We start from the raw sequence: 13,233 nt of genomic DNA, 5'->3' as shown, positions 1-13,233 counted from the left end.
AATATGATTACTATTCTATAAATGGTTGAAGTTAAGTAAATGATCAGCCATCAAAATGGTCAAACTGATCAAACTGATCAAACGGCTCAAACTGTAAAGACAATTTCAGCTGGTAGAAATTATAGATCATGGGATCAGGTTTTCGGCACCTGCCATCCGTGCATCCGATTGTAGGTTCGTAGTTCGTGGACTTTGCCTCACTGCTGCACACAACAGTCCACTCTAAAAATAGCTGGTATACATGGTCGGCGGTTTCAGCCCGCCAGTCATGTCATGTGTTTAGGCCACTATGCAAGATCCAGAAGCGCCAGTGCCACATTTGTTGTGCAGTTAGAGTAAGTTGATGCTGGCGACTGCTTTTGTGGACCATGAATGGTACTTTAAGTGATGCATAGGGGCAGTTATTATCTTCCTTTTGATATCTGCATCGTCATGTAGGTTGCTGAGCTACCCGTTTGCAGGGCGGCATGTATCGGATATGTCTGATGTGTTTGATATGTCTGTTCGGAAGTAAGCAACCTTTTCCCGCAGCTAGACGGGATCCAACGGCGGACTACGATCGGGTTTCTGCTTCGTACTCTGCAGGAGGAAATCTGTACCGAACACCCACTCCGGACTCCGGACTCGGGTACAGATTTTGTATCTTGCGTCTCATATAAGCTTCTAATATACTACAAGGTACCATGACCATGGGCTTAGCTTCCAGGCTTTTAGCTTGCAGGCTCAACTGCCAGGTTCAACTGCCTAAGCCCAACCTCCAAGCTCAACCTCCAGGCTCGGTTTCCAGCTCAGTATTCAGGCTCAAGCTCAAACTCATACTGATCACGATGGCTTTTATTTGATCGAATACTAAATATAATCGTGTATGCAATTATCAGAAGAAATTAGCTTTCAAAAAAATAATACTAGCTTTATTGTGACAGTATTGAACAAAATAATTGTTCAATCAAATAATCAGAGAGACCTCACAGGCTCCAAAACTAGGCTCTAAACCTTAACATAAAAATAACATGCACGGTCATTTATACAGCCACAGGCGACGTGCTCTGCCTTGAGATCAACACTCAAGACCTCTTTAAAGTAATAGCCACGACTTTGGTTATCGGAAACAGATGTTCAAGGGGGGCTTGGAAAAGAAAATGCCGAAAAGTTAGGGTACCTTTCTTCGATGCTATGACGATGCGCAACGCAAGAGCCATGCACGCACATGCTTTTTTCGCGCTCAGATAAATATCCCTGAATATCCTCCGTGGTGATTTCAAAAGACGCAATCAAAGTTTATCTCCGTTTTTTTTGTTTTCAAGCGCCGTTGATCCAGAAAGTGAATTTGTGAATTCTACCTATAAAAATTAAAAAATGTCCTACGTAAGTGATAAGTGATTGTGATAAGTGATTTAGAATCCTCCAGAGCGCATGCTCACTTCATGTCCGGCGACCGGATTTAGGTTACAAAGATATGACAAAGATAACAAAGCGACACAACAGACGAACTGCAACGGGGAGTAACAGGTGAAATGTGACAATTGTCATGATCTCGACTCAATCAATGCAACTGGACGAAGAAACAAATCCTACCACCAAATGATCCCAAAGTTCTCATGTCACAGTTGCTATACCTCATTTCACCACTGTCGCCGGCACTTGTGCATTCCAACATTGCTCCCCACCTCGTCCTTGTCTCCTGTCTTCTCAACAACTCGAGTTGCTTTTATCCCCCATCTCGGCACTCCGAGCCAAACCGACTCGAGTGAAGCGAGAGGAGCAAGGGGGTCTGGGGCGTAGCCCCAGCCGCCGGAGGCGTATTCCCCTCTCCAGAGCCCACATTTCTCCTGTCACCCCCTGTTGCAGCATGAGCTTAATTGAAGAATGCATCAACTAACAGATTCAAGTACCCTCCTCAACAACCTAATCAACAGTACGGCGGCCCTCCACCTCCCCAGCAAGGATACTACCAGACTGGTCCTCCCCAGCCTGTATACATCCAGCAACAGCCTGCCCAAAACAACGACGATTGTTGTTGCGGTCTCTGTGCCGGTATGGCCTGCTGCTTGTGTTTAGACTGTCTCTTCTAAACAGCCAGCCTAAAAAGACTTTTCTATAGATGCTCCTCTGCCAATTCTAATGCCTTCTGTTTTTGTGCAGTTAGCTTGTTTAATTAATTAATATTGCGATGTATACAATTGGGGCTCGGACCTGCCTCCGGCGGCTGGGGCTCTGCCCCCAGACCCCGCTGCTCCTCTCGCTGCGCTCGAGTCGTGGTGTTGAGGCCGGTGGGTCGGGGTGGGGGCGGTACTGCCGTTGAAGGAACAATAAATATATATAAAAAGTACAAATTGAAAAAAAAATCTGGGCTAACTTTTTGCCCGCTCCTTCAGGGGCTGCACGCCCATTAGCACTGCTGCGAGGTCGGCTGGAAGAATGGGCTTTGCTATGTAGTTGACCATACCTGATGAGAGACACTTCTGCCTATCTTCACCAGCAGCATTGGCTGTAAGCGCAATTATCGATGGTCGGATGTTGGCTTCGTACCGTTCGTTAAGATCTTGCGCTGCTGCTATACCATCCTTGCGAGGCATTTGAATGTCCATCAGAATACAGTCGTACATGGCCCTTCCGTTGGTCAATTCCCGTTCGCAAAGCTCCAATACTTCAATGCCATCTTTAGCGTGGTCGGCATTATATCCCATTCTCTTTAAGTGCTGAAGTGCCACTCGCTTGTTGATCATGTTGTCCTCAGCAAGCAGGATTTTAAGTGGATGGCGAACTGCTAATGACCGGAACATCCCCTTATCATGTGTTGTCGTTGCAAACTTGACTTGGTTACTAATACTCCACGATGAGTTGAGGATTTTACGGATGATCTGCGTCAGTCGGCTACGTTGCACTGGTCTCATGAGAATTCCTGATATACCCTTTTCTTCGGTATTTTCTGGAATTGATACTCCAAAAATTGTCATGTATACAACTTGGGTCAATGGGCTATGCTTCTTAATCATCTTGGACTCACTGAACTTATCTCCTTCAACAAGCTTGAAGTCGATGAATACCAACGAGTAATAGTTAGGGACGTGACTGCTAACTATTTTAGCTGCCACTGACGCAGAACCACACTGGTCCACTTCAAATCCTAATCGTTGAACTTCGGTCTTTAATGATTCCTTGGCCGTATTATGACCATCTGCAATCAGACATCTCTTTCCTCGATACATGCGAACATCCTTCTCCGATGGTTTCTGAGCAGTGGCCACCAGTGTGAACCAAAAGGTAGTTCCCTCGCCCTCAGTACTCTCAAATGTCAGAGTACCACCCATGATTTCTGCCAACTTCTTCGATATAGCTAGTCCAAGACCCGATCCTCCGTATGCTCTTCTCGACGAGCCATCTACTTGACTAAAAGCACGGAAGATTTTGTTTCTGGCATTTTTTGGGATTCCTGTACCAGTATCTGAAACTGAGATTACAAACTCATATCGATTTTCTGATGATACTTTCTCCACTGTCGTCTCCACTACAATATGGCCTTGAGACGTGAACTTGACTGCATTGCCTACCAGATTGATGATAATCTGTCTTACCCGAGTAACGTCGCCGTAAATAGTGTCTATTTCTCCACATTTGTTCAGATAGACAAGTTCCAAGTCTTTGGTAGCCGCAGGTTCTGCTACAAGTTGCACTGCACTCTCGACACATTCTCTCAATGAAAAAGGTGAGTTATCAAGAGTGATCGAGCCATGTTCAATCTTGGAAAATGCCAGAATGGCATCAATAATATTCAAGGTTAAACCTGCTGAGGATCGAATGGTCTCGACATATTCTCGTTGGACCTCGCTCAACTCGGTATCCAACAGGAAAATAGAGCATGACAGCAATGCGTTGAAAGGAGTGCGGATCTCATGCGACATATTAGCTAAGAAGCTTGCTTTCTCAGCTGTAGCTTCCTCTGCTGCTTTTTTAGCAAGATCCATTTGTTGATACAATTTGGCTTTCTCGATCGAAACTGCTGCTGCTGTACATAGCAATGTGGACAATTCTATCTTGGGGACAGTGAAAACCTTGGGTAGACTCTGGTGTTCCACATACAAGGCACCAATGATCTTGAGCTGATTCTGTATAGGAAGACAAAGCACAGACTGGGAATGTCGCTGATTGAAGTAATTATCTCTGCCATAGACATTTTCAAACCGCTTAGGATCTGAGCCTCGGTTGACTGATGAACCAGTACTGATTACTTGCTGCAAGAGATTTATTGGTGCAGCATCTGTTCTGACTATAAGTGGCTCGTGAGGAACGATGTTCACTCCGTTCAAAATGCCTATGGCATCAACATACAGCTCACCGTCTTCATCCAATGAAATAAATGCACAATAATCAGCACCCAAAGTTCTCATCACACTTTCTACCAATTCGGTAATAATGGATCCCATATCAATAGACTCTGAAATATCAAGACATGCCTGAAGTGCTGCCTTGAACTCCTGGTCATGATCCCCTTGACGAGAACTGCTGTTGCTGGAGTACAGGCCAACAGAGCTCTTTCCATCATCACTAAAATTGCGTACTAATCTAATAGACCGTGTTGAAAATGAGGCATTCAATGGATCTTCTGGTTTATCTGAACTGTTACCACCATCAGTTGATTCTTCCCTAAATAAATTAGACAAAATCCATCTCAAGGGCGAACTATTTTGCAGAAGGAAATTTCCTTGTGGCAACGAGGAGCGTTGTCGGAAATCGTTTATAACTGAAGATTGGAGATCACTAGATGAGAGACTCATACGCGACAGTTCATATGTGGGTGAAGCTAATTCACCATATTTAGAGCTCAGCTGTGCAACCTTTCGTTGAGCTCCCCACAGTGAATAAAGCCGACAAGCTTCCTTGATATAAGTCAAACTTCGTTGCTTCGAGTGTAACTGAAGGTAATCGCCACACCGTTCGTTGATAATTGCCGCTTCGTGGATAAATCCACCGTCTAGAGCGTACTTAATAGCATCCTCATAAGTATCCAGAGTGACAATACTGTTGCATTTATCAACATTCATTTCTGCCTTGATGAGCAGATACTTATGAAGAAACATGCTTGGACATTGCTTTGACCAGATATCCAAATCATTCGCAAATTTATTCAATTGAACCTCATCTGATTCGCACCTTGGGTACTTGTCAATTAATGCAAGGGCTCCATAAAATGTCACCATTACATGATACACTGTAATTGGTGCCTGTGAAATCAATTCAGGGAGTTCATTGCAAATGATGTGAGCTGCAACGTACTTGTGGCGATGGATCACAGCTAGTAGCATTTTGAGCAGGAAATATGCATATTTTAGCTCTATTGATTGACTCTCCATTATCTTCACAACCGAATCATGATTTCCAAAGTAGGCGCCCTCCAAGTTCGAGGGATCATTGTTACCTGAACCCATGAGATTGTATAAACCTTGAACATGCATGAGAATCCACAGCTTACCTGGCTCATTATCATCTCTCGGTTTAATACGTTCGAAAGACTTGAACACTGATTGAACCGGCTCACCTGCAATAAATTTGCACAAGGGTCGCAGGTCACTGTGATAAAAGTTAGTATGTTTTGTTCAAATGACCATCGACCTGCTAAGGATCGCACGTCATCCTGCCCAACTATTATCCTATTCGAACTTCAACCACCACGAGGAACTTACTAAGATGTACTGACGTTCCCACTATTGCTTCCAATCACTTGTCCAGTTGACATAACAATGTCGTAGTATCTAAACCTGTTAGTATATAATGCACATGTGTTGCAAGTGCATTTGCTACTTACCGAATGACTTCTGGAAGCGGTTCGAAGTAGATTGCTAATGTCAAAGCATAGTACTCGTATATGGTGAATCCAAAGTCCATACTAACAGCAGTAGCGCATTCAGAGATAACAATAGCCAATTTCGAATACTCATAGGCTAATTTAAGGTTCGCGCTACCGCCATCTTTTTGAAATAGATTGGCCAGGGAAAGCAATGAAAATGCACAAGATGCCGATGAGCCACCATCCAAAAACAAAATCAATGAAGTAAACACGAGTGACCTTAAACATTCAGTGTTTCCCCACAAATAAAGTCGAATACTCACTGTGGAAATAATCTGCTGGACAAGGAGTAGTTTGGGATCGGTCGCTCGTTTAACATTAGCCAGTTCTCTGATTTCAGACACAGAGATGGGAATCCTTGCTCTCAGCTTTCGACAGTAGTTTCTGTTCCATTCGTCGTCTTCTTGAATTTCATAGCCAAGGAGTTTTAATGCTCCAAGACCCGTAGTAGTTGCCTTGGCTCCTTCTCCCTTACCATAAAGGGCCATAGCTTTGATACGTAATAAAGCGGCTTTGCTTAGAACCGATGTGAATCTTGACAGCGAGTCATCCACTAAAGAGATACAGTCGTCATAGTTCTTACGATTATATTGAAGTTCAACCAGTTTGAGATTGATCTCTTCACATATCTTTGTCGAAGAGTCATCTGGAAGCAACTTTCTTGCAGTATCGAAATAGGCAAAGGCCATGTCGAAATCCGAGATCGCATAAACCGCATTACCTGCCATGACATTAAGCTCAATATACACCGACTTTTCTCCCTCTTTGACAATAGGAACAGCATTCTTAAGTTGATTTGCAATCTCCAGCAGCCTATGGATGGGTCGAGATTGTTCGTCGTCCTCTCCTAGCAAACGAAGACCAATCAGTCGATGAATTTCCAGTGCTTCCTGAGGGTCGAGTTGTGAATAAACTGCCTGCTGAACAAGGTCATGATAAAACCGATAAGTAGATGCTGCAGCAACTCTTCTTATCTCATCATCATATAATTCGATATTAGTTGTACCCACAGGATCGAGGAATGGGAATTTATAGTGGATACTGGTAGGCAAAATAAGTTGAAAGTCCAGAGCAGCATGGAGGGCAGTAGCAGCCTCTGAAAACGATACATTTGCTCCAATAGCCAGATCCTCCAAGGTAAAGGAGTTGCTACAAATACATGCTGCATATCTCAGGATACGATTGGTTTCCGGCGGCAGCTTTTTCATTATTAGAATAACGACGTCTTTAACCGATTTTGGGACTACTGATAAATTTAATCGTTCAAAATCTACCTTCCATTTTCCGCCAGTTAGGCGATTACTCTCATCATAGTAGATATACTGCTCATAGAAGAGGTACTTCAACAAGAAGGAGACAAAAAGGGGATTTCCAGTAGTTACCGTGTATATAGTCTCGGAAAGCGATTGCACTTGAGGGTCCACAGATGGGAAATTAGGACCATATGGCTTGACTTGAAGTTGCAGGTTTGCAGACCCGGTTGCCTCGGATTGGCACTGAGGTTTAGACATGGCAGTTTCAGAGATTGAATTGCTTCTGGTTGTTGCTATCGCATCAGGATTACCGACTTGTGAGCTATGACTTCTCCGCCTTCTGCGAATGCCTCTGTGATGCCGTGTTGAAGAATTGCCGAATGTTTCGTTAACAATTTCTCGTACTGCCTCAAAGGAAAGAGGTTTCAAATACACTTCTTCATATAATCCATTAAGTTCGTATGCCAATCGGGCTAGCCCTGTATATGTGTTCCAGCTATCAGGAGTAGACGCACAGACAAATTTGATTTGTACGGATCCATCATATTTCTCGCTGGCGAATAAAGAGAGTTCTCTAAATAGCGACAATTCACTTGGTGGGCACCATTGTATGTCATCCAGAAATACAGTCAATCCCTGACCTCCAAAGAGACAGAACAAACTTTTCACCACAAACTTGAATCTTAATTCACGAGGAACAGGACCCAATGGAATTGACTTTGGCAGCAACATAAGGTATTCGTAGCCTAACAGCTCTTTCAGCTCAGGAATGGAATCAAACAATACAGATAGATCGACTTTAAGGTTGGTCATGATGGTGTCTCTCCACTGAGTGATATACTCAACTGAACCGGACAAGATTTGGTGGACAATATCCTTCAACACAGTGACAATTGTGTAAAAAGGTGGTCCACGCTGGTATTCGTCATATTTTGTAACAGAAAAAAAAGAGTTACCAGCTATAGCAGATCTTTCTAGTTCTCCCACTAACCGTGACTTTCCAGATCCAGGCTCACCAACAACAAACACAAACTCAAAATTGGTCTCTTCATTCCTGTTCCAGCATAGTTGAAGCGCCGCTAGTTCAGACTCTCTTCCGTAAATGAGTTGTGGAACCATGAATGTAGATGAAACGGTTTTCAAGGATCCTGGCACAAAATCATCTTCATCTATACAGCCGGGGTTTTCAAGGCTCTGAACGACCATTTCAAGGTCGGAGATAACTAATTTGGCCGATTGATACCTGTCATCGGCATTTTTCTCGAGTAATTTCATGATGATTCTGCTTAGTGTCTCAGGGACCCAATTGGCAATTAGGGACGGTGCAATAGGGGTTCTGAGGACATGCATATGGGACAACTGAGAAGGGTCAGAAGATCTGAATGGTAGTCTTCCAAGAAGGATCTCGTAAAGGATACAGCCTACACTGTAGAAGTCAGCTCTGAAATCTACCAAGCGATTAATTAAACATGTCGTCTCTGGTGACACATATCCCATACAGTCGGCGATTTGCTTCAAATGGGTCTTGCGGTACCCACGAGACGTATCTTCTGCTCGCAAAGAAAAGCTGAAGTCCCATCCTGATATGAACGTATCACCGTTATCGTCAATAAAAATAGTAGATGTAGTTAATCCGTTATGCGTTAAAGTGTGTTCATGGATCTTGCCAAGGGTCTTAACCACGCCTATCATTAGTTTCAGAATGTCAACAACCTCTTGAGGAGTACGTTCGGGCACCTTGGGAGAGTCTAAAGGATTACAAGTCGCAGGGTTGACTCCCACGTTGGTATTAGCGGTATTAGCGGCATTTGTTGTAGCATTGTTATTGTTATTCAGTGAGTTAAACATCGATTGCGGCGGTACTGATTGTGACGGCACTGAAAGCGGAGCAGGCATTTCTTTATCCAGCTTGACTTGTGGTATCACACTGGATATGTATTTTTCACGTAGAGTGACCAAATGATTCCTATCGGGATATACGAGAACCACTTTTGCAGGCTCATCACCAATCCTGATACATCGCTCAGGTCGCAATACACCGTCGATATGGTCAATTTCATTACTGGAAGAACTTTCGGGATACACCACACTCCATTCGTGTCGGATTCGAGTCAGATCTTCTAATGATCCTCGGGTGGATACTTTTATCAAAACAGGCTCATTCGTTTGTTTATCCGTCGCTCTATACATGCTGACGCTGTTGTAATAATACGGATATATAGGTCGCAACTCACTGTAGCCCTCGACGGCAGGTAGCTCAGGTATATCTTCAGAATTCTCTGCAGAATAGAATCCTTTAGTAATATCCACCATCGATGGCCGTCGAGAAGCATAGGGATCATCATAAAAGTTGTTGCTATGATGACTCTCTGGGGAATTCCATGATTTGGGCTCTTTCTGATGTAATACGTGTGACGCGTATGATCCAAGAGATGCCGCACTGGAAGCTCTAGTTCGAGCACCTGAACTCACATTGGCACCAGAGGAGGCATTCATATTCGTCATTGTTGGCAAGTTTGGCACTCCAATATTTATACTCAAACCATCGAACCCACTACTGTCCGTATTGGTCGCACTGTCAGTGCCAGTTCCGAAATTGCCAGTACTAGTTCCACTTCTATATAAAGGAGGTCTAGGAAAATATGAAGATATGCCTCCAGTTGCAGGTGATGAAGACATGGCAGATGAATTATGGGCTAACAGACCTGGAGAAATAGACCCTTCCAGCTTTGGTGAATTAGTCAGAGGAGACAATCTACTACCAGTGGTACTTTCGCCTCTTAAATTATCCAAAGGAGAGATACTATAACCGTGTTTGTCAAAACCAGAAGTGTGGCTGCTACTCAAGCCACCCGATACTAGACCAGAACTAGCAGGAGAATCACCACCTGAGAATCCAGCGGTACTGGCACCAGAATCAGGGCTCTGGCCTAAACCAACCACACCAGCAAGAGAAAGACTTTGCTCTAAATTTGTCATTAGCGAGACTGTAGTTCCCGTTCGGCGGACTCCATATCCTTCACCATAAGTACTATTTAATAAGCCAGCACCACTGACATTAGCTTTGCCTGAAGAATTTGAATGAACACCTGATCCGATTCCGGCAGTCACAACCGGCTCATCTACAGTCTCACCAACACCACTCTCCATTGTGGGAAAACAAAAATTCTGTATCTTTTAGTTAGAAGCAACCTTTAATAACCACCCGATAGCCTAGCACTCTAGATTTGATGGTGTTATTTTCACTCACCAGATGACCAGTTTTACCACTAATGACACAGTTTGATGTTGCCAGATCTCAGGCTCTCAACAGTTGTAGCTCGTGCTACTAACCTATTCTATTACGGCTGATGAAAATTGAACAGTCGCAAAGTGTAACCAAACCCAAACGAAATTGCAATCTCTGGTCTGCACGTCCTGGAAATCAATTAAAGGGGTCAGATCCACCTGAGCTGTCGCTCCTGCACAATAACAGCGTCTCTACCCCATGACGTCAGGTGCGACTTTTTGTCGCTTTTGGAACGTCTGCACATGGGCCCTAACCTGAGATGACCCCGTACCTGCATAAACCCACGAACTTCCGGATTTGTTTAAACTAGCAGGGTGTATCTCGGCTAGTAGAGGCCAGTGGTGCTGCATTGATGAAAGGTTCTTCTCCGGTATTGGAAACGAGTAGCTGATAGCGTTGAATTGTTTGTGTTGAGTCGTTTGAGTTGAGTCGTTTGAGTTGAGTCGTTTGAGTTGAGTCGTTGTGGTCGCGTCGTTTTGGTCACGTCGTCTTTTGGTTGGGTCGTTTGAGTCGAGTCATTCGAGTCAGGTGGTTTCAGCTGATTCGTTTTGGTAGGGTAGCTCGACTTGACACTTTTTTTTTTTTTTTTTAATCCAGTAATTTTGGTCGAGTCGTTGTCGAATCCTCTGCCAGTTCTCGACCAACGGCGGCCTCAGAATTCCTCAGAACCAAGTGCCAGATGGCTTGGGCAGAGCCCTAGCTCTACGAGCCAACTAAAGAATCTACATCGTTTATTATTAGTATATATCTAATCAGATTCCTCATCAGACTCATCTTCGTCCGACTCTTCTTCAGCTTCTTGCAGCCATTTGACCCACTGGGCAGCGAGCTTGCGTACACTTTTGAGTTCTTCAGTAGCTGTGGAATCCGGGCTATTCCACCATTGGTATACAGAGCTCTCTTCAACAATATCCTTATCGTAAAAGGTTGATGCAGCAAAAAAGAGCAACTTATCACCATTAGCTTGTTTGGTAGCTTCACGTTGGACACTGAGTAGCAATTCAGCCTGATCCTTGGGCTCAAACACGATTCGCGTCAGCACTGGTTTCCATTCAGAAAACACTTTGGTGGTGGCTGCTTTTAGTTCCATTGTGCCAGTATTGACTAATTTGCTAATATGTTGCACAAGGGCATGGATAGTAGCTCGACGGACATCTTCGTGTGGTACATTCATAGTCATACGCAGTGTGTTGAGTTCTAATAATGCAATTTCTTGACTGTGGTTATCCATAATAGATCGCTCAATAGACAGTTGAGCCTCTTTGAAGAACTCGTCTTCGTCATCGTCATCATTATCCTCAGAGGTGGCAGTAGCCGTGCTCATAGTTCTGCGATGTTTCCGGTGTTTCTTTGCACCTGCCTTGTTGCTTTCAATCGACGAGTCTGATAGGTTCAATTGATCCATATTGTACATTAATCCATCTACTGCCGCATCAATGTTCTCCTCATCATCGTCAGAAATATCAGACTCGTGGAACAAAAATCCCTTGCCGTCCTGTCCAACAATAGAGGCAGTGCCTAATCCTGAACCACCAGCACTAACAGACTTGTTTTCCTCGTCGTCGCCATCATCAGCTTCGTCTTCGTCTTCATCCTCGTCGTCATAATCATCGTCCTCGTCATCTCCATCAAAGAGATCCTCTCGTCTACTTAATGTGAGCTTTGTATTGGCGGAAATGGTACGATTGGATCCGATTACACAGCCACTGGCAATAATAACACCATTTTCAATTATCGAATTTTGCTTGACCACTGCCTGGTTGGCAATAATAGCATGCTTGGCAACCACACCATCTTCAATCACAACATCATCCCACAAATAACAACCCTCCAGCTTAACATTGCTGCCAATTTTACATCTTCGTCCAATCACACTTTGTCGGATATCTGTACCATGTCCGATGAAAGTGTGAGTACCAATAACAGTCCCACTACCAATGCTACACGATTGTGCTAACACCACACTATCTTCTTTATAAATATGGCCTTTTTGATATGTATACGTCTGATCCTCAAGGACGTTGTTATCTGGGGTTATCGGATACGTGTATCGGGAAATGATATCTTTTGAAATCGAATCGTATGTTTGAATGCTTTGCACACGAGCAGCATATCCTTGAGACACAATGTGTGCGTAAATGGTCTTACCGAGCAGATCAGAGGTCAAAATGCCCCTAACAAAGTCGGATCTTATATTGTCATAATCAAAGTTTTCAGTGAATAACGCTGGTACGTCAGGGGTACATATGTCGATTTGACAGTCGATCAAATCGTTTCGAACTGCGATATTGTCGTGTTCACTCAAAAGTTCACCATCAATAGACACCTGGTTAACAGCGCTGGACCCTGTTTCGTATCTCAGACACCTATTAGTCTCATCATCCAACACGAAGAGACCAGGTTTAGACCGTGGTCTAGTTCTATGAAGTGCACTGGCTTCACGAAGCACCACTGTCATAATAGCATTCTTATCTTTTGCTTTTCTCTCATAATGCGCCTTGATTACTTCTCCCGCATCGATATTACAGACAACATCACCTCCGATAAGCAAGAAGTCGGACCGGATGATGCCTTTAGTATCGAGATCTCTCATGACATCACCAACTGACAAACTCTCTGGTAATGACATTAAATGAATCGTAAATGGCGATTCAGGACGACTCCACTTCGAGCTCTTGATATACGCCTCTATCTTATCAGCATGTGAACAACTCATGACGTATACTTCACCGACACCAGCTGTGGCCAGAAACTCCAGAGTATACTCAATCAGCGGAGTGTTGGCCAGTGGCATCAAACACTGCTCTTGTTAGCGACCTGACACCATATTAGTGGGATTCTCTACA

At 43.9% G+C, this 13,233-nt stretch overlaps 3 protein-coding genes across 3 annotated transcripts; all 3 read right to left on the bottom strand.

Moving 5' to 3' along the window:
- Positions 1-2,351: 2,351 nt before the first annotated feature.
- SLN1 (Sln1p) lies at positions 2,352-5,426 on the bottom strand (the record flags this gene model as incomplete). The annotated part of the gene is made up of 1 exon (XM_018878604.1): positions 2,352-5,426. The coding sequence occupies one exon, from the start codon at positions 5,424-5,426 to the stop codon at positions 2,352-2,354; it is 3,075 nt and encodes a 1,024-aa protein (XP_018735890.1).
- Positions 5,427-5,799: 373 nt separating this feature from the next.
- AWJ20_1703 (uncharacterized protein) lies at positions 5,800-10,248 on the bottom strand (the record flags this gene model as incomplete). Its single annotated transcript, XM_018878603.1, has 1 exon — positions 5,800-10,248. The coding sequence occupies one exon, from the start codon at positions 10,246-10,248 to the stop codon at positions 5,800-5,802; it is 4,449 nt and encodes a 1,482-aa protein (XP_018735889.1).
- An 887-nt stretch (positions 10,249-11,135) lies between these two features.
- GCD6 (Gcd6p) lies at positions 11,136-13,181 on the bottom strand (the record flags this gene model as incomplete). Its single annotated transcript, XM_018878602.1, has 1 exon — positions 11,136-13,181. The coding sequence occupies one exon, from the start codon at positions 13,179-13,181 to the stop codon at positions 11,136-11,138; it is 2,046 nt and encodes a 681-aa protein (XP_018735888.1).
- Positions 13,182-13,233: the final 52 nt, after the last annotated feature.

This window comes from Sugiyamaella lignohabitans, chromosome A (genome assembly GCF_001640025.1).
Source record: "Sugiyamaella lignohabitans strain CBS 10342 chromosome A, complete sequence".
Classification (NCBI taxonomy): domain Eukaryota; kingdom Fungi; phylum Ascomycota; class Dipodascomycetes; order Dipodascales; family Trichomonascaceae; genus Sugiyamaella; species Sugiyamaella lignohabitans.
This window is presented reverse-complemented; position numbering and strand designations above follow the sequence as displayed.